This window comes from Geotrypetes seraphini, chromosome 2 (assembly GCF_902459505.1).
Source record: "Geotrypetes seraphini chromosome 2, aGeoSer1.1, whole genome shotgun sequence".
In the NCBI taxonomy this organism is placed as follows: domain Eukaryota; kingdom Metazoa; phylum Chordata; class Amphibia; order Gymnophiona; family Dermophiidae; genus Geotrypetes; species Geotrypetes seraphini.
Genome location: NC_047085.1, coordinates 340,061,166 through 340,081,113, shown reverse-complemented (window position 1 = coordinate 340,081,113; position 19,948 = coordinate 340,061,166). Strand labels below are relative to the sequence as shown.

The following is a 19,948-nucleotide window of genomic DNA, read 5'->3' as shown; positions in this document are numbered from 1 at the left end:
GACCTGAGTCAGTAACTAACAAGTACCAAAAAGGTGGCCGGACACCCAGATAGCCAGTGGAGGAATGAAGGCATGCTCCCCTCCCCCCCCCTAAAGATGTGAATGGAACCTAAAGATGTGAGGGGACCTATAATAATAATAATAACAGCTTATATACTGCAATACCGTGAAGTTCTATGCGGTTTACAAAGATTAAGCAAAGGTACAAATTGATTGACTAAGAGGGGAGGAAGAAAGAGGGTTAATAGGACAGGAAATCCATTTTTGAGGAGAGAGTGATCAATAGAACAAGTTAATCGTTATAGAGGGGAGAGAGAAGAGAGGATCAGTTGTCTAGATACTTTAGGAACAGTGCCCATATCTCACTCTTAACTAATACATTTGTGGAAGAAAGTATGAGCTTACAAAAAAAACCTACTGTACCAACACTATTGAAAATGTGATCTGAAACAGCACCCCTAACTGGCAGAAACATAGGTAGATGGAGGACTCTTGCACAGCTTAGAGGGAACATTGCTGATGGAGATTGGCAAACAGAAGCAGTAATGCATGTAGATTTATCTTACATATTCAGTGTGAGTGTCCTGGAAAACCTGACTGGCTGGGAGTGTCCCAAGGACTGAGGTGGGAATCCCTACATTAAATACTTTTTATGGGTTTTCAATTATTGATGTTCATATAGATGTTTTTATTTTTTATATATAGACTCTTGAAGAAGGCACTGTGTTGAGATTTGGTTTTTTTTTAACGCAATAAAGCCCCAGTTGAAGCATCTCTTTTAATCTCTACTTTTGTGGACTGAGTGTGATATTTTATAGAGGTTTGAGGTTTGTTGAGGGTTTTTTGTTTATTTGTTTAACAAGATGTGGTTTCCAAGTCAGTCCTGGAGTACCCCCTTGCCAATCAGATTTTCAGGATATCCACAATAAATATGCATGAGATTGATTTACATACACTATCTCCATAACAGGACAGTGTACAAATTTAAAACAAAAAAATGCCAGTCTTTCAAAAAGAGCAGGGTTAAAAACAACAAAATTCATACAGAAGGGAGTGTGTTCAGTTTTCCCAAGATGTATAGGGACTCTGCCTCCAGTGGCGTAGTGAGGGAGGTTGGCGCCTGGGGAAGTGGCACCAAGCCATGCACCCCCTCCCCCACACTCTTTCCCACTGCTTGAGCGACCCTGCCCCCTGCATTTTCTACCCACTGCTCGCGTCAGCCTCAGCTCACTTCTGACATCATATCATGATCCCACAACTAGGAAGTGATGTCAGAAGAGGGCCAAGGCCAGCGGAAACAGCAAGTAGAAGATGCTACTCATGCTGGTAAATATTTAATGAGGTACTCGGGGAGGGGGGAACAGAGAGGCACCAGTATCCAGGGTGGTCTGCCCTCTCCCCCAGCCCACCTGCCCTTACTATGCCACTGTCTGCCTCCAAGATTTTTATTATTCTTATTTCCCAAAATTAATTTCTTCAATAAATTGTTTTTAATCTGACTTTGGAAAATCAAGTCCTTTCTGAGTATCACTATTTTGGTGTTTTCATCTGCAGGCAAATATCTTTACCTGCTTTTTGAACTGGCTGTAGCTTCATGAAAGAAAAGAGACTTATAAGCCTGAGAACCTATGTCTCTTGGCTCTATACACAGAATCCACACAACCTCTGTGGTCAGAGATGCAGATGGCATATTCAGGGCAGCAAAAAAAAAAGGAATTCTCAAGCCCTTTTCCTTTCATAAAAGACAAAAAAAAGAATCAGCTCCGATCCCCATAGGGAGGAGCGATGGCAAATCGGCCGAAGCCGTTGCCACTAGCAGGGGGGGGGGGGCGGGGGAAAGGGGGGGGGGCGGGGGAAGGGGGGTAGATAAAAGAGGAGTGGGAAGGGGGACGCACCCTTTTCGGCGACCCCAGAGCTAGGAGAAGGAGGCAGCGCGCTAAGCGAGGTTTCGCTAGCACGGGTAGTGGAAGGTAAGCACAGCATATGTCTAAAAGCATACATATGGGCAGTGTTAAGAAATAGGGCACGTCACCTTGCTTGGACGGCAGGGAGGCCAGGCCATGAGCTTCACTGCAACCTAACGCTGAGGAGAGGACACCTCCTTGGCACGGGAAGGGTCCGGCGAGCCGGGGAAGCTTGTACGGCCCCTACATCGTGCAGGGAGATAGGCATATGCTGTGCGGCTGTTGTTATGTTATGTTGTTACGTTATGTTGTTATGTTATGTTCATCTGTTGCAGATAAGTAATGTTATATTGCGCTGCTGGCTGCGGCCTAATAAATTCCACTCTGAGTTGAAATTGTCTGAGTGTCGTCTGTACCAGGTCCTACATGCCAGGGGGGCAACAAGTGCTGAGTGCACGATTTGACAACCTCCTTTAACTGTTCTTCTGATTCAATGAATTTTGCAGTTAGTCTGAAAGATGAGGTCTCACATTTCCCTAAAGGGCAATATTTGAAAGAGCACGTGCATGTCTTATATTTCCAGAGTCACAGGGGTTACTTAGATCAGTTTGCCCCAGCAACTTTTCAAAAGGGGCGTTCAAACACAGATGTGTCAGATCGGAGCCTCCCTTTGTTGTTGTTTTTGTAATAAATGACTTTCTCAGGAATATGTAGTGCCTTAGGTCAGTGGCATCCTAGTATATTTTCAATAAACTATGGGCTTAATATATTTTTTTTTAAAACTAAGTTCCTTAATTTGTGCCCTATTTTCAGCCAAAATTTCAGGTCAAAATTCATTTTAATTTAGGAGCTTAAAAGTAATACTTATAAATTCAGGCCTGATTTTCATTTTCCAAGATTTATGAGCTTTCTCCTGAAAATCCTCTTAAGCCCCTACATTTTTTCCCTGCCATAAATCTACTACCTACTTCTTAGGCTCCTAAATTTTGAGTGAGATTTTGAGTAGATATTTATTTATGTATTTGAATCCTTCCAATAACTCAACCCTAATAAATTTTCAATGAGACCAATTTAGAACTATAAATCTGAAAAGTTTGGATCACAAATCCTTTGAATATCGGGCCCTAAGTTTCCAGTGAACTGTTATGCCAGACCCTTTGGGGTCCAATTTATGACTAGGTTTTTGTGTTTCACAGAAGAAGCTGGGAGGAAGCTAGCTTTGCTGCTCATTTTCACTAGTACTGTGCTTTTAATGGGATTTCAGAGTAACAAAATCAAACTCCTTTGGGAAACATTAAGGTATTGTGAGCAAGCAGACATTCATCAAACAACATGTTTGTAATCTTATATGCTAGTGAACAAATTCTCTACACCTTTCAGCAGATCATAGAGAGGTAACAGGTCTGTTCTGGGGTTTGGGGGGGGGGGTTGTTTTTATTCAGAACCAAACAGTATAATACAAGATAATATATACATACCAACATTGTTCCTATTCAGATCCATTTGTGAGACTGGTCACAGGCCATAATTACCTGTCTTATTTTTCACAGTTCTTTTTCAAATAATTTTCTTCATTGAACAAAACCATTTAGCTAACACACAGTAAAACATAATATAAATAGAAACTTAAACTGAGGTCATACAGAGTACATGTTTTCTCACATTTCCCCCATGTTCAGCATTGTCCCTTTAGAAACTGTTGAGCTATTGTCCTGCAGAACAAAGAAACTAAAACCAACACTGTCTGGTTTCACATTTTCGCAATTGGGTTCCCTTCCCCTTCTCCATTAATAGATATCCATATCAACCCTATCATTTCTATAGCAGCGCTGCACATGAAACATGTAAGAGACATCCCTGCTCAATAGAGCTTACAATCTAATTAAAACATGCAAATAGGGATTAGGGAATTTCTCACAGAGGAGATGATAAAACAGACATGACTACTTTACAAGTGAGTGGGATTTAGGAATTCATGCCAGATTTGCTCTGGATGGTATGTGTCACAGAACATGGGGCAGGGGGCAGGAGCCTTGGGCTTAGTCCCCTCTGAGATCTCTAGGGCCGGGGAGCCACCAGGGGTCACAGCTGCATGGAAAATATCCCTCTCTGAACCCCGAGGCTGCAACTTGGTGAAATACAGGGGCGCAGATGTCAAGGAGCACAAGAGAAGGAAGATGGAATCCCTTAACGGGGTCGTACGACTGACTCGTCTTATGTGGAAAGCTTATCTTAGCTGCCAAGATTCTCCTAAACTGCCTAGAGACAACCCAGAGGCCGCACAGGGGTTTTTTTCCCTGCTGAGCTCACTCACCCTGGAAAAGGGTACTGTTCAAGACGCAGAGGACCGGTCTTAAAGAGACTTGGAAGATGGAGAGTCTGGGTCTATGCCTTTACTTACTCAGACTAAGGCTTCCATCTTGGGAAACTCGGGGTCCCACCTATTCAAGTCCACTGCGCTGCTGGAGATTATTACAGAATCCTTAAAGGAACTAAATCTAGAATCTTCATCCACAGTGTTCATGCATGAGTAGTCCGCTTCTAGGATGAAATACACCTCAAAAGGCCCCGTGGTCGGGCCCTTCATCTGCAAACCACCAAATGATGTTCCTACTCCCACTTTATACCAAGCCAATGGAATCAACTGCCCCCACAGATCAGATCCCTTGAAGGGCTCCTCAACTTTAGGAAAGCAATAAAAGCATACTTCTTTGGCTAACTCTTATGCCCTCGACCAATGGCTGGAGCATAGGAAATAGAGAGTGGGGATAAATGGACAATATTCGGACTGGAAGAACATGGGGTGCCGCAAGGCTCGGTGCTTGGACTCGTGCTCTTCAACATCTTTATAAATGATCTGGACATAGGTAAGACGAGCGAGGTGATTAAATTTGAGGACGATATGAAGCTATTCATAGTGAAGACGCAGGGGGATTGCGAAGATCTGCAAAGTAACATAATCAGTTCTCGAGGAATGGGCATCGACATGGCAGATAAGATTCAACATGGATAAATGTAAAGTGATGCATGTCGGTAACAAAAATCTCATGCACGAATACAGGATGTCCGGGGCAGTACTTGAAGAGCCCTCCCAGGAAAAGGACTTGGGAGTTCTGATCGACAAGTCGATGAAGCTGTCCACATAATGTGCAGCGGCGGCGAAAAGGGCGAACAGAATGCTAGGAATGATAAAGAAGGGGATCACGAACAGATCGGAGAAGGTTATCATGCCGCTGTACCGGGCCAAGGTGCTCCCTCACCTGGAGTACTGCGTCCAGCACTGGTCGCCATACATGAAGAAAGACACAGTAGTACTCGAAAGGATCCAGAGAAGAGCGACTAAGATGGTTAAGGGGTTAGATGAAATGCCGTACAGCAAAAGATTAGAGAAACTGGGCCTCTTCTCCCTTGAACAGAGGAGATTGAGAGGGGACATGATCGAAACATTCAAGGTACTGAAGGGGATAGACTCAGTAGATAAGGACAGGTTGTTCACCCTCTCCAAGGTAGGGAGAACAAGAGGCACTCTCTAAAGTTGAAAGGGGATAGATTCTGTACAAACGCAAGGAAGTTCTTCTTCACCCAGAGAGTGGTAGAAAACTGGAATGCGCTTCCGGAGTCTGTCATAGGGGAAAACACTCTCCAGGGATTCAAGACAAAGTAAGACAAGTTCCTGGTGAACAACAGCGCACGCAGGTAGGGCTAGTCTCAGTTAGAGCGCTGGTCTGTGACCAGTGGGACGCCGCGTGAGCGGACTGCTGGGCATGTTGGACCACTTGTCTGACCTAGCAGCGGCAATTCTAATGTTTTTATGTTCAAAGAAATATGCAGTGATACCTCAGAATCCAAACACCCCAGAACTCAAATATCTTGGAATCCGAACTATTGTTGTTATTTGTCCCGGAATCCGAACACTGCTTTGGAATTCGAATGTACGGGAACTGCAAGCGTTGCTCAGCCCAAAGTTTCCCCTCTGACGCAGGTTCCTGTTTCTGCCTGGGCAGTTCGCGTCAGAGGGAACCTTTGGGCTGAGCATTGCTTGCAGTTGCCGTTGCCGATCTTGCTGCCTATGCTGGTGGGGGCCCGATCTTGCTGTCTATGCCGGTTGGGGGGCCCGATCATGCTGTCTATTTCAGGGGGCCCCGATCTTGCTGAGTTTGTGGGACCAAGGAACAGATTAATCCAGTTTCTATTATTTTCAATGGGAAAAATTGTCTTGGAACTCAAACGTTTTGGAACTCGAACAGGGTTCTGGAACGGATTAAGTTTGGATTCCGAGAACATAAGAACATAAAAAGATAAGAACATAAGCTTTGCCACTCCTGGGTCAGACCAGTGGTCCATCGTGCCCAGCAGTCTGCTCACGCAGCGGCCCTTAGGTCAAAGACCAGTGCCCTATTTGAGTCTAGCCTTACCTGCGTATGTTCTGTTCAGTAGGAACTTATCCTGCATACCCCCTCCAAAGAAGCCGACGGGGATCCCATGCCCTCCTTCCGGCATTCCCCCCTCCGCTGAAGCTGACCTGGAAGGCTTCCCTCTGATGTCAAAGCTGATGTTGGAGGGAAGCCTTCAGGGTCAGCAGGGGATCCCAGTTACCTCCTTCAGGGCCGTCCAGCTGAGCTGCACCCCTCTGCCCCCAGCCGCACAGGGACGCGGGAAGCGGCTCTTGACATCAGAGCTGACGTCAGAGGGAAGGCTTGTGGGTCTGCCATGTGTAAGAGCATGTTAGAGCCGCTGCCCGCGTCCCCATACGCCGAAGGCAGGAAGGACCAGCCCAGCTGGACGTCTTTAAAGGGAACGAGTGCGGCCCTGGAGCAAGTAAGGGAGAGAGAGGACATGATAGTGGGACAAAGGGAAGGGGGGGAGGAAAGAATGTGATGGGACATGGGAGGGGCACAGATTTGGGACAAAGGCTGGAAGGGAAGGAACATGAACTCAGGATATAGGAGGGAGGGAATAGAAAGGGAGAATTGTTGGGCATCAGTGTGTGAGAAGGAAAGAGATGGTGCACATGGGGAAAGGAAGGAAGAGGGGGGAGAGAGAGAGATATGCATGGGGAATAGAAGGATGAGAGGGAAAATGTTGGCTACGGTGGTGGAGAGGGAAAAGAGGGACAGATTGAAGGGGCTACAAGGGGGAGGAATGTTGGACATAGTGATGGAGGGAAAGATGTGGCATGGTGCTGGAGAGGGGTGATAGAAGGAGAAATGGGCATGGGGCGGGTGTGCAGTGGTGAAAAATGCTGCACATGATCCGGGGGATGAGAGGGGGAGAAATTGTTGGATGTGGCAGTAGAGGGGGTTGGAGAGATGCACTCTGGATATATCTCTCTCTTTCCCCACTCCCTTTGCAGCAAGGGAGGGAATGAGAGAAAGACAGATGGACAGTGAGAGAGAGAGGGAGACATGTTACCAATAGGGGTGGAGGAGAGAGGAAGAAAAGTTGGATTTGCGGAGGGAGAGAGAGAGATGTTGGGGAAGGGAATGAGGTCTGGAGGAGAGGAAGCGTACAGGAGGCAGAAAGAATGAAATATTGGATGCACTATATATTGGTATTAGATCCCTAGTATGTGTCCAGTTAGGATAAAAACTTGTATTGAAAAAAACCTTTTGGTGTAAATATGGCAAATTGTAACCTATTAATTGTATATTATGTATGTTAACCTGTAACCCATTCTGAGCTCTTTGGGGAGAAAATGAAATAAATAAATAAGGAATATTGAACTAAGGTCTCCCACATGACAGCAGTCCTGGCTGGGTAATTACATCAATGGAGCCAGGCTGACCTTCGGCACCTTCCGGAAAGCAATTAAAACCGTACTGTTTGACAAATTCATCTCCTAAACAGAAGCCTCACTACTTACAAAGTTATATTTTCCCTCTGTCAATTTCTGTGCAATATGTTGTTCCCTCACTTTCTGCATTTTGCAATTCGCTAATTGTCCAGCATTATTCCTTGGGTTGCATATATGAGACCTAAATTACAAACTTAAGATTCATATTTTCCTTTTAACTATTTCTTGTTAATAAGTTGTACCCTCATTACTCGCATTCTGTAATTCGCTGACTGTCCAGTTTTAGTCTGTAATCCGCTTTATCAAGTATTTCGCTTTATTCTGTAATCCGCTTTATTCTGTAACTCGTTTTATTCTGTAATTCGCTTCATTCTGCAATTCGCCTTATTGTTCAGCTCTATTCTATAATTTGCAGATTGTCCAGCTTTATTCCTTGGGTTGCATATAAGAGATCTATACTACATACTTAAGATTCATATTTTCCTTTTAACTATTTTTTGTTAATAAGTTGTACCCTCACTTCTTGCATTCTGTAATTTGCTGATTGTCCAGCCTTCTTCGACGTGAACCGCCTAGAAGTCATTCCACTGTGGTGGTCTAGAAGAATAAAGTTATTATTATTATGAAAGAAATGCTACGGGATCAGATCCAAAATTATTTTTATCATAAAGTTAAATTCAGGGTTTTTTTTTTTTTTTTAATAAAATGGAAGAATAGTTGATAAAAACTAACAGGCGTTTGAGCCATGCAAGGCTATTTGGCCAAGAGGTTTGTTCCTATTGCTCTCTAGAGTAAAATGATCTCCTGTATCACCTTTCCCTTTCTCCAGGTCTACTCTCTCTAGCATGTGTTGATGTATTGTCTCCATTTGTTATGAAACTTTGTTATATCTACAGTATGTTGTTCATTCGTTCCCAGCTCTTTGGCACCTTAGTAAATGCATTAATTCTTCTTTCATTGAGCTTCCCTCCTCTACCCCGTAAAATTTTGACACAGATGCCATTTGCATGAAAAATTACTCTGTGTTCCACATCCCTTACAGGGAATGAACTACTTGGAGGACCGCCGCTTGGTGCACCGCGACCTGGCTGCCCGGAATGTCCTGGTGAAAACGCCACAGCATGTGAAGATAACGGATTTTGGATTGGCCAAACTGCTGGGTGCTGAGGAGAAAGAATACCATGCAGAGGGAGGCAAGGTGAGAAGCATCCCAGACAAATCTGCTGCAACATGATTTTTTTTTCAGTCCAAGGTGCTAAGCTGCAAGTTAAAATGTAAAAATATTAAGAGAACAGGAAAAGGACAGGATGCATTAGAGCAGTTTGCTTAGGCAGGTGCTAGAACCTCCACCTAGGCCTGTCTTTCTATGATTCTAATTAACTAAATGTGTCTAGTTCATTTGTAAATTTTTCATGCTCCTGCTCCAGAACAGCTACCCAGGATGAGGACTTAAACTGACTCAATCTCTTGTATATCTGAGCTTTATCTCCTTGCTATGAAATCCTTGTAAAATTAAAAATACTTCTGAATTTTCCCCCGTTTGATTTGTGCTGCCTGATGCTGGCTCTCTTTTCCCCATCACACCTTCCAGTCATTTATGTCAGAAAAACGACCATAGTTTCTACTTCTAAGATGTTATATTCTAATGTGTTACACAAGGAAATGTGATAAGTATCCAACATGTCATGTGGAGAGGCATTTTCAAAAAAAGCTTAAGTCCAATTTGGACATTTCCTGCAAACCATCCAAAGTCGAACATACAAAAATGTCCATTTTCGAAACCCGAACAGTTAGATGTCCAAAATATATTTTTTTTTCAAAAATCATCTACTTGGACATCTAGACCGATACATCATCCAACTTTATACCTCATTTTCAACCACAGAATCATCCAACTTAGAAACATCCAAATGCAGACCATTTGGACATGGGAGTGGCCAGCATTCTAATGGACTGACCACATAGATATACCAACAGAGCAGTGGAGCACCTTAGAAGACACTGCTCTGAACTTCATCTAAAGGGTGCCAGATGTACATCTCACCAGAACCCCCTATAAGTTATGGTGAGCCCCCCCCAACCAAACCTACTATACCCACCTGTCTCCTACCCCAATAGCCCTTACGGCTGCAGGTGGCACCTATATGGCAGTGTAGTAGGATTATGGTGGGTTTGTATGGACTCATACTTTCTACCATAAATATTGTGGGCCTGGCTCCTTTTCTCTATGCTTCAGTGGCCCACCTATCTGGCTACTTAAGACACCTATGTAGAGTTCTACTAGTCTTTCCCATAACAAATGCTGCTATTCTAGAGACATGTATGTACGCTTTCATTCAGATCTATTTTTGGGGGGGAGGGAGGAGTAGAGGATCAGTGACCACTGAAGGAGTGTGAAGTCATTACATAATCCCTCCAGTGGTCATCTAGTCAATTTGGACACCTTTTGGACACTTAGACACTTCTAAAACAGATCTAGCTTGAAACATCTAAGTTCCATCTAGGATATCTTTGGAAAGGTTCAATTATAGCCACATAACGTCCAAGTTTAAGCCCGCCAAAATCCTGCCATAGTCTGCCTCTAACACACCCCTTTACTAGTTAGAATTTTTGGAGAAAAAATGTTCCACAAAACATATAAGTTTCTTGTTTTGAAAATCAGCACTTGGAGGTTTTAGTGAGAAAAACATCCAAGTACCGACATTCATTTTTTTGGACATTTTAAAGTTTTGAAAAAGCCCCTGATAATAATATGTAATAGGATATGTCTTTAGATGGTATCATATTTAGGTGGCTTATCATTTCAGAATTCTTATCACCATCCAGAAGTGATATAAATCAAGAATCATTTGTGGAGGATATTTAAGATTGTGCAACTCTTTTAGTTATGTTTATGTTTGAGTCAAATAAAGTATCTGCTTTTTGATTTTATTCCCATCAAAATCTAGTTATGTTTCTGGGTCAACATATGTGGATTATTCCTATGTCTGTAAACAGATTTGGGATAAGGCAGGAAGTTGGGACCTTTAAGGGTCAGTTTTGCCTTCATTTTCTTGCAAATGTTTGGTTAAATATTTGAATAATAGCTACACTTTCTTTCATCCAAAACTGCCTTGGGTGAATCTCTTCGTAAATAAATAAATGTTTAGATTGTTTCTGTATTGTAAGCATCTGAATTGTAACCTCATTATGAGTGATTGGTTTATGGTGTTCAGAATGTATACACCTGTTCATCTGATGTTACCTTAAATTTCTATCTTTCATTCTTTTCTTATAATGTTGAATTATTATACATTTTCCCGTTTTCTGGAATCTCCCCTCCCTCTTTGGGGGCTTTATGTTAGGGCCACAGCATTTCTTTTTAATTTCTTGTACTGTAAGTGGAGGTGGATTTTCCAAACATCAATGACTAAAATATTAATGGGGTAGCCATGGCAACATAAATATGTATGGGTCAGAGTCTAATTTCAGTGGAGATATTATTGTAAAACTTGGTAATGGGACATGGAAGGGGCTTACATGTTGGATGAAGTAGGTCTGTAAGAGTCAAAGTTAAAAATGAGAAAGTCTGAAACAGAAGAGATTGGACATTAGTAGATTTTGGGCATGCTTGGCAGAGATAAAGAAAATGACAGTGAGAAAAGGGTTTGTCTTGATTGTTTAGATAGTAAGCTCATTCGAGCAGGGTCTGTCTCCTTTATGACTCTTTACATCACTGCGTATAACTGGTAGCACTCTAGAAATAATAGTAGTAGTAGTTTGTTGGTATTTCAGAACGTCAGCCATTTTAGAAACATACAAATCTATGTTTCATGAATGTGCCACAGTACCAAAAAAAACATTTGCCAGTATCACCTTTTTTTTTTTTTTTTTTTTGGGGGGGGGTTTATGGTTAGCACAATGAGCTAAGAACCTGGGGAACTGGATTTAATTCTCTCTGTGGCTCCTTGTGACTCCTTGTAATCCTTCATTGCCACAAGTACAATATTGTAAGCCCACTAGGGGCTGAGAAAGTACTTACATATAACGAAGCTACTATGGTACTGCTTTATGGGCTATCTATCTAATGGTTTGATTCTTTCCCCCAGGTTCCTATTAAATGGATGGCTCTGGAATCAATTCTGCACAGAATTTACACCCACCAAAGTGACGTGTGGAGTTATGGTGAGTCTAGAAAGAAGATTTTGAGTTGGCACCGATAAAAGCCTTATATTATTTGACTGGTGTTTCTTCCATTGCAAAGTTTGCCTTTTCTTTTCTTTGGTAATGGCTTCTAAGATTTAATGCTAAAAAAAAATGCAGGGTCATGCACCTAGGTGCAAAAATCCAGGAGAACGGTATAATATAGGAGGTGAAGAACTGTGCGCAGAAGAGCGGGACTTGGGGGTGATTGTGTCTGATGATCTCAGGATGACAAAAAAGGTAGAAAAGGCAACGGTCAAAACCAGGAAGATGCTTGAGTGCATAAGGAGAGGAATGGCCAGTAGGAAAAGGTAGATGATAATGCCATTGTATAAGTCTCTGGTGAGGTTCCATTTTGGACAGCGTGTGCAATTTTGGAGACCGCACATTTAAAAAGATATAAATAGGATAGAGTCAGTCCAGAGAGCTGCTATAAAATTGATTAGTGGTCTTTGTCATAAATTGTATGGGGACAGACTTAGAGAATTTAATATGTATACTATGGAAGAAAGACTGGAGAGAGGGGATATGAGAGAGACATTTAAATATCTCTGTGGCGTTAATGTACATGAGGTGAGTCTTTTTCAAATGATAGAAAACTGTGGAAGGAGAGGGCATAGGATGAAGTTAAGAAGTGAAAGGCATAGGAATAATGTAAGAAAATACTTCTTTACAGAAAGGGTGGTAGATGTATGGAATAGTCTCCCAATGGAGGTGGTGGAGATGAAGGCTGTATCTGAATTCCAGATTGCATGGGACAGGCACATGGGTTCTCTTAGGGAGAAGAGGAGATAGTGGATGCTATAGAAGGGCAGATTGGATGGGCCATTTGGCCTTTATCTGCTGTCAAGTTTCTATGTTTGTATAACAAAATGATGATAAATATAATTGAAAAGTTCCTAAATTTTTCAAGCAGGCTTATTTGTTTTAAAAGTATTTCCAAGTAACTTAATTGAGTGTCCCCTAATCTTTGTAATTTTTGAAAGATTTTCTCCAGCAATTTGTCCAGACCTTTTTTAAACCCAGCTATATTAAATGCTTTCACCACTTCCTCCAACGATGAGTTCCAGAGCTTAATTTTCTCTATATGTTTCAAAAGTATTATTATGTAACTTCGTGGTACAGTGGTGCCTCACACAACGAACTTAATTCGTTCCAGGAGCAAGTTTGTTATGCGAAAAGTTCGTTATGTGAAACGCGTTTTCCCATAACAATACATGTTAAAAAAAATAATTCGTTCTGTAGCATAAAATATGCTAAGATGACATAAAAAAAGATAAATTTTTGGTTATTATTTTTATTTAGATACATCTAAAAACATAATTGTTTTTTAAAACAACACACATTTTTTAAATTTAAAGACAGACTAAGTAGAGTCTAATTTTACAGTGAGAGAGGGCAGAGTCTCAGCGGCAAAAACTGGGACTTAACTGTTCATTTTTTTTTTTTTTTCTACCGTGTTTCCCCGATGATAAGGCAGGGCCATCAAATAAGACAGCCCCCCCTTTTTAGAAAAAAATGTAAAATAAGGCACCCCCCCGCAAATAAGCCACCCACCGATACCTGCGCTTACCCGAATCGGGTGGTACGGTGGGTGACTCCGTGTGGTCCCTGGCACCCCCGACACGATCGGGGCAAGAGGGAGCTCAAGCCCTCTTGCCCCCCCGACTCCCCGACACGATCGGGGCAAGAGGGAGCTCAAGCCCTCTTGCCCCCCCGACTCCCTGACACGATCGGGGCAAAAGGGAGCCCAAGCCCTCTTGCCCCGCCGATTCCCCAACTCCCCGACAATATCGGGCCAGGAGGGAGCCCAAGTCCTCCTGGCCACGGCGACCCCCTAACCCCACCCTGCACTACATTACGGGCAGGAGGGATCCCAGGCCCTCCTGCCCTCGACGCAAACCCCCCCTCCCCCCAACGACCGCCCCCCCCCAAGAACCTCCGACCGCCCCCCCAGCCGACCCGCGACCCCCCTGGCCGACCCCCACGACACCCCCAACCCCCTTCCCCGTACCTTTCTGTAGTTGGCCGGACAGACGGGAGCCAAACCCGCCTGTCCGGCAGGCAGCCATCGACGGAATGAGGCCGGATTGGCCCATCCGTCCCAAAGCTCCGCCTACTGGTGGGGCCTAAGGCGCCTGGGCCAATCAGAATAGGCCCGGGAGCCTTAGGTCCCTCCTGGGGGCAGGGCCTGAGGCACATGGTCGGGTTGGGCCCATGTGCCTCAGGCCCCGCCCCCAGGAGGGACCTAAGGCTCCCGGGCCTATTCTGATTGGCCCAGGCGCCTTAGGCCCCACCAGTAGGCGGAGCTTTGGGACAGATGGGCCAATCCGGCCTCATTCCGTCGTTGGCTGCCTGCCGGACAGGCGGGTTTGGCTCCCGTCTGTCCGGCCAACTACAGAAAGGTACGGGGAAGGGGGTTGGGGGTGTCGTGGGGGTCGGCCAGGGGGGTCACGGGTCGGCTGGGGGGGCGGTCGGAGGTTCTTGGGGGGGGGCCGTCGTTGGGGGGAGGGGGGGGTTTGCGTCGAGGGCAGGAGGGCCTGGGATCCCTCCTGCCCGTAATGTAGTGCAGGGTGGGGTTAGGGGGTCGCCGTGGCCAGGAGGACTTGGGCTCCCTCCTGGCCCGATATTGTGTGGGGAGTTGGGGAATCGGCGGGGCAAGAGGGCTTGGGCTCCTTTTTGCCCCGATCGTGTCGGGGAGTCGGGGGGGCAAGAGGGAACCAGGTGGAGAGAGGGCAGTTAAGCGCAGTGCCTGCGCGGAAGGATGCAGCTCGGGCGACTTCGTTGTGTGAAACGAAGTTCGTTGTACGGATCAAGACATAAAGTTCGTTGTGCGCAGCGTTCGCTGTGCGAGGCGTCCGTTATGCGAGGCACCACTGTATATTCCCTACTCTTTATACATTTTGAAAGAATGAACAATCAATTCACATTTATATTTTCAGCAATTTCAGTAAAATTTAAAAAATCAGGATGGATAGATAGATAATAAAACAGGATCAAAAACCATAAGTGTTTCTCTTGTAAAGAATATATATGCACACGGAACAAAATTCTATATATGGCACTGAAAGAAAGAGTGCCAAGCGCTATTCTATAAATGGTACTCCAAGTTGGATGCTGTTTATAGAATAGGGCATAGCGCTGGGATTCATGCCTAACTTGTAAGCATGAGACTTTACACCAAATGAAACCTGGTGTTAATCCCCATGCCTAACCCCCTTTTTACTTTAGGCTTTTTTTTATCACTGGCCGCAGCGGTATTAACTCTTAGAATTCCTATGAGTGTCGGAGCTAATACCGCCGTGGCTGGCAATAAATAAAAGCCTAATGCAGCTTCGTAAAAGGGGGGAGGGGATTAAATTAGGCATAGATCGGAAATATTTGGTAACAATACACCCAGATTCTTGGAATGGCCGTGACCCGCCCATGCCCCTCCCATGATGCACACTAGAATTTACGCACGCATCTTTATACCACATGCCTAGCAAGATGCATGCATAAATTTTAATTGTTGCCAATTACTGCTGATAATTGATTATCATAAGAACATAAGAATTGCTGCCACTGGGTCAGACCAGTGGTCCATTGTGCCCAGCAGTCCGCTCACGCGGCGGCCCCTAGGTCAAAGACCAGTGCTAATTGGTTTGTTGTTCGCGCAACCAAATTTCCTTGAGCTATTTTGAGCACCGTATAGATAATCCAACAGACACTGAATAAATTGCCTACAATCACATAGAGAGGTAATATTTACACTGTCTCCCTCACTCTATAATAGTTCACCAATCGCATACACATAGAATGGAGTGAAAGCAGATCATAGCACTGTCCCTTCCCTACCCTCATTCTAATGTTGTCCCAAACATGCTTGAATTCTGTGAGAAAACAGTACTGGTCTCTTTTACCTCTGCTGGTAGATTCTCCCTATAAAAAAAAAGTCTTTAATCATTTTGCCTCTGAATTTTCCTGTCATATCATGCTAATAAGTAGTAATAAAACAAAACAAAGTAAAAAGGTATCTTCTTTGCTTTATTTCTGTTTATTATTGTCATAAACGGATTAACATAGCTATCACATCACTTTATCCTACCATATCATGAACCTTGCCCTTAAAATTCCTTCTATGGAAAACTTTCACCTCCCTGTGTAATTTGTTGGAGTCTTTCAGATATCTGAGAATTCACCATCTCTGCTTTCTTTAAACCTTTCCACTTAATAGAATGAGAACTTGATCAACGACAGTCGCCCATCCCAACAGCGTGAAAACTTCCCAAAGCCATTACCAACCATATTTTCCTTGACCTCTTCATAGGTGTCACAGTGTGGGAATTAATGACATTTGGGTCTAAACCATATGATGGAATTCCAGCCAGTGACATTTCATCTATCTTGGAGAAAGGTGAACGTCTGCCCCAGCCTCCCATCTGCACCATTGATGTCTACATGATCATGGTAAAATGTAAGTCCCGTTATTTTCTTCTTTGTTTCGCTATCTTTGTAGTCTTGGATCCATAGATGAGGACTTGAGCATAAATAGTTTAATCTTTTTATCTTTGAATTATAATTTCAATGTATTATTGCTTTCTCTACAAATGTAATACTTGGATTTTTAAATTGAAAATCAATAAAGATTTAATTTAAAAAAAAAAAAAAAATGTAAGTCCCATAGAAGAGAACCAAGTACATGATGAGAATGTATCTTGGAAAAATGGAAACTCTGAACCTATGCCGCACTGCATATGCTGTCAGAGTTCTATAGGCCTGGCATAGTCATGATGTTCATGAAATCGCCCCTTAATTATCATTGCCCATTTTTCTTTCCTCATTGTTTAGAGCTAGTTTTATATTTAAATGTTGATAAAATGTGTTTTTTATCATCCTTTCAAACAATGATGTGGGTTGCCTTCCACAGTGTTACCAGGCTAATGCCATATTGTCATCATTAGATATTAGCCCAGTGGTATTTAAACAATGCACACATGTTCTGTCCTGTTCTCCAAACACCACCAACCACTGCTATGCATAGATTGAAGCAATGATATTTCGCCACTATACTTAGAGCTAAGTGATTTAACTTATGACAGCAAATTTTCTGTCCTATCTTAAGCTTCACAACTATACAAATACAGGATAATTCTCTGCAGGTTGCCTAAAATGAGGTACGGGATGCTGCTTGCTATGAACATATTCTGAATCTGCAATTAGTCACGTTAATTGCCATTACAGAATACTAACCTGTCTGCAGTTACATACCTAACTTTAGGTACAAGTACTAATATCAGCTGAAACATTGATGTAAATTCTCACACCTAACTGTTATTAGTTAGGTATACAGTACTCCCCCAAAATTTGAGGGGGTTCCGTTCCAGGAACCCCCGTGAATTTTGAAAATCCACAAATGCGGTTTTTCGCCTGTCAAAAGGCAGGGGAAGCAGGAGAAGGCAGCTGGTTAAAACCACGGGCTCACTGGTCTATAAAAGTGAAAACAAAAAAAAGTTGCGGCCTCGAACACGCCTGCTTGCCTGCCCTGACTCTCCCACCCTTCCCCGCATTGCATGGGCTCCTTAAAAAAGAAAAAAAAAAATCTGTCAGGCCCGGAGGTCCAGCACACGCGCAGACCATCTACAAATGCTGCAGCCGGCGATAAAAGAAGCCTAATTAATGTGGCTTGATTAATTAGGGGAAAGGAGGGGTTAAAATCTCCTTCGAGTCCAAAAATAACTAAAATATGCTAGCTTTTTTGAAACATTGGTCTCACTGTGCTATATTTTCATTGTTTCCCTCTCAGGTTGGATGATTGATGCTGATAGCCGCCCTAAGTTTCGTGAGCTGATGGCGGAATTCACCAAAATGGCTCGTGACCCACAGCGCTATTTGGTGATACAGGTACCTCACTGCTTATACTCTGACATTTTTTTGTGGTCACACATTCCCTGGGCTTGATTCCCAAACCCAGTTTTTGCTTCCCCCCCTCCTGGTTTCTGCTCCTAAAGAGGAGGCAATAGACGTACCAGTGCATTTATCGCATCCACAGGTTGGAAAAAAAAGTCAGTCCTCCTGAGCATTGTCCTTTCAAATTTACTGCTCTCCACCCTCCGATCAGCATCTTTCCAATTGCCTCCCCCCTCCAGCATTATATAGAAAGTGTTTCCCTGGTGGGTTAGTGATGGATTAAGATCTATCCCCAGACATTCGTGCTTTGCTGCCAGCCTGGGTTCAAAATGGCCTCTAGCCCTATAGCTTTGCTGCAAAACTTTACTTCACTCTAGAAAACAGGCTTTTAGTTATTATTTATTTATCTGTGATATAAGATTATTCTTGTGTGCTTAATTTTTCTGCTAAGTTTATATTAAGTTTTATTTTGTTCAGGTAAACAAGAATATTTGCTAATAATAAATCAAATTATTTTTTAAAATGTTGTTGATTCACATTAAAAAAAAAAAAAAATGTTGCCTAGCATCAAGTTATGGTGACTCCAAGATCTTGTTTGGTTCCTTTCTATTAATTAGTTATAGTCCTATCCACTAATGTGGGTACTGCTGTAGATAACTTTCCCATGACAAGTCTAAAAAAAAATGTGAGAGATGCCATAACTGGCTAGTTCGTGAAAATTCACTTTTAAATACATTAGTTTTAGCTTTGCTAGCTCTGGTATTTTTAATTGTTAAGAAAACAAAGATGTGAAATTCAAGTTACGTTCTAGTCCCACTTAGGATAGACATTATCACACAACTAGGCAATCAATCATGCATGCAGACTGTGAGCTATCCTAGCTGGAAAACAGCCCAATGCTGCTGGGAGAATCCGTTTTTTGAATTGCAGGGAGCTGGGCGGTTAGGGATAAGATGGCATCACTGACTGCTCAGCTGGAAAGTAAATGTTCTCAGTGTCAGAGACTCTTGTACAAGCTATGCTACAAGCAGGGGGGGGGGGGGGGTGCTGACAAGTTTTCAGCCCAACTAAGAAGGGAATGACATGGAGCCATGAAACTTACAACCCACATGGCACATTGTGTCTGAAGTTTCTGTAACCCTTCCAAAAAATACTGCTGCAATCACCTCTGAATCACTCGAAAACTGTCACCCTTTCAAACTCTTTTAAAGGTTTGCAAACAGAAAATAGTCAGATGGAGCAAGATCAGGTGAGTAGGGTGGATGGTCTATGCACTGAAACCCCAACTACGTCAAAACATCCATCGTTTTGACAGCCTTGTGAGCAGGTTCATTGTCTTGCAAAAAAAAACAAAACACAACCTTCTTTCCCCAGCTTCCCTCTCCTTTTTAATTCCAATGCCTCCTTTAAATTGGCACAGCAAGTTACAGTCATTACAACACCTTCCTGATCCCAATGACCTTTCCTGCTGACTTTTGGGTCTTAAATTTCCTTGGCCTTAGAGAACCTGAGTGCTGCCATTGAACAGACTGTTGTTTTGTCTCAGGATCAAAGTGAACTGCTTGCTTGAGCAGAAACATAGCTGATTATTTTAGATCTATTCCTGTTTTGGATGTCTGAAAACTGGCATTTACCGTATTTTCACGCATATAACGCGCGCGTTATACGCGTTTTTACCTACCGCACATACCCCTTGCGCGTTATATGCGTGAGCGCGGTATACAACTTTTTTTTTCAATCCGATCGGCATCCCTCCTACGAACCGGTATCCTCCCCCCCCCGCTCACCCCTCCCCGCGATCCTACATCCCCCCCCAGCACCGCCAAACATGCCTTACCCGATTGGGCACCGGCACCAGCACCAATGCACAGGATGTGCCAGTGCCAGTGCCCGAAGATCCTCCCTCGTTGGTTTGGGTTGGTTTGGGCTGGGCTGAGCTGGGCGGTGCGGTGCAGGAGAGATCCTCCTTCTTCCTGCGCCGGGCTGGACTAGGCTTTGAGCATTTGCGCATGCTCAAAGCCTTCTGGTCTCGCTCTCTCCGAGATTTCGAGAGAGCGAGACCAGAAAGCTTTGAGCATGCGCAAATGCTCAAAGCCTAGTCCAGCCCGGCACAGGAAGAAGGAGGATCTCTCCTGCACCGCACCGCCCAGCTCAGCCCAGCCCAAACCAACCCAAACCA

The 19,948-nt window shown here is 43.6% G+C and overlaps 1 protein-coding gene across 2 annotated transcripts in view; it reads left to right on the top strand.

Annotated features, from left to right (window-relative positions):
* EGFR (epidermal growth factor receptor) overlaps positions 1 to 19,948 on the top strand; it is a 406,644-nt gene that overhangs the window by 365,549 nt on the left and 21,147 nt on the right. For both annotated transcript variants that reach the window (XM_033930303.1, XM_033930304.1), the window contains exons 21-24: positions 8,741 to 8,896; positions 11,787 to 11,862; positions 16,190 to 16,336; positions 17,666 to 17,763. In XM_033930303.1, the coding sequence (XP_033786194.1) occupies positions 8,741 to 8,896; positions 11,787 to 11,862; positions 16,190 to 16,336; positions 17,666 to 17,763 (477 nt within the window). The remainder of the gene's footprint in view (positions 1 to 8,740; positions 8,897 to 11,786; positions 11,863 to 16,189; positions 16,337 to 17,665; positions 17,764 to 19,948) is intronic.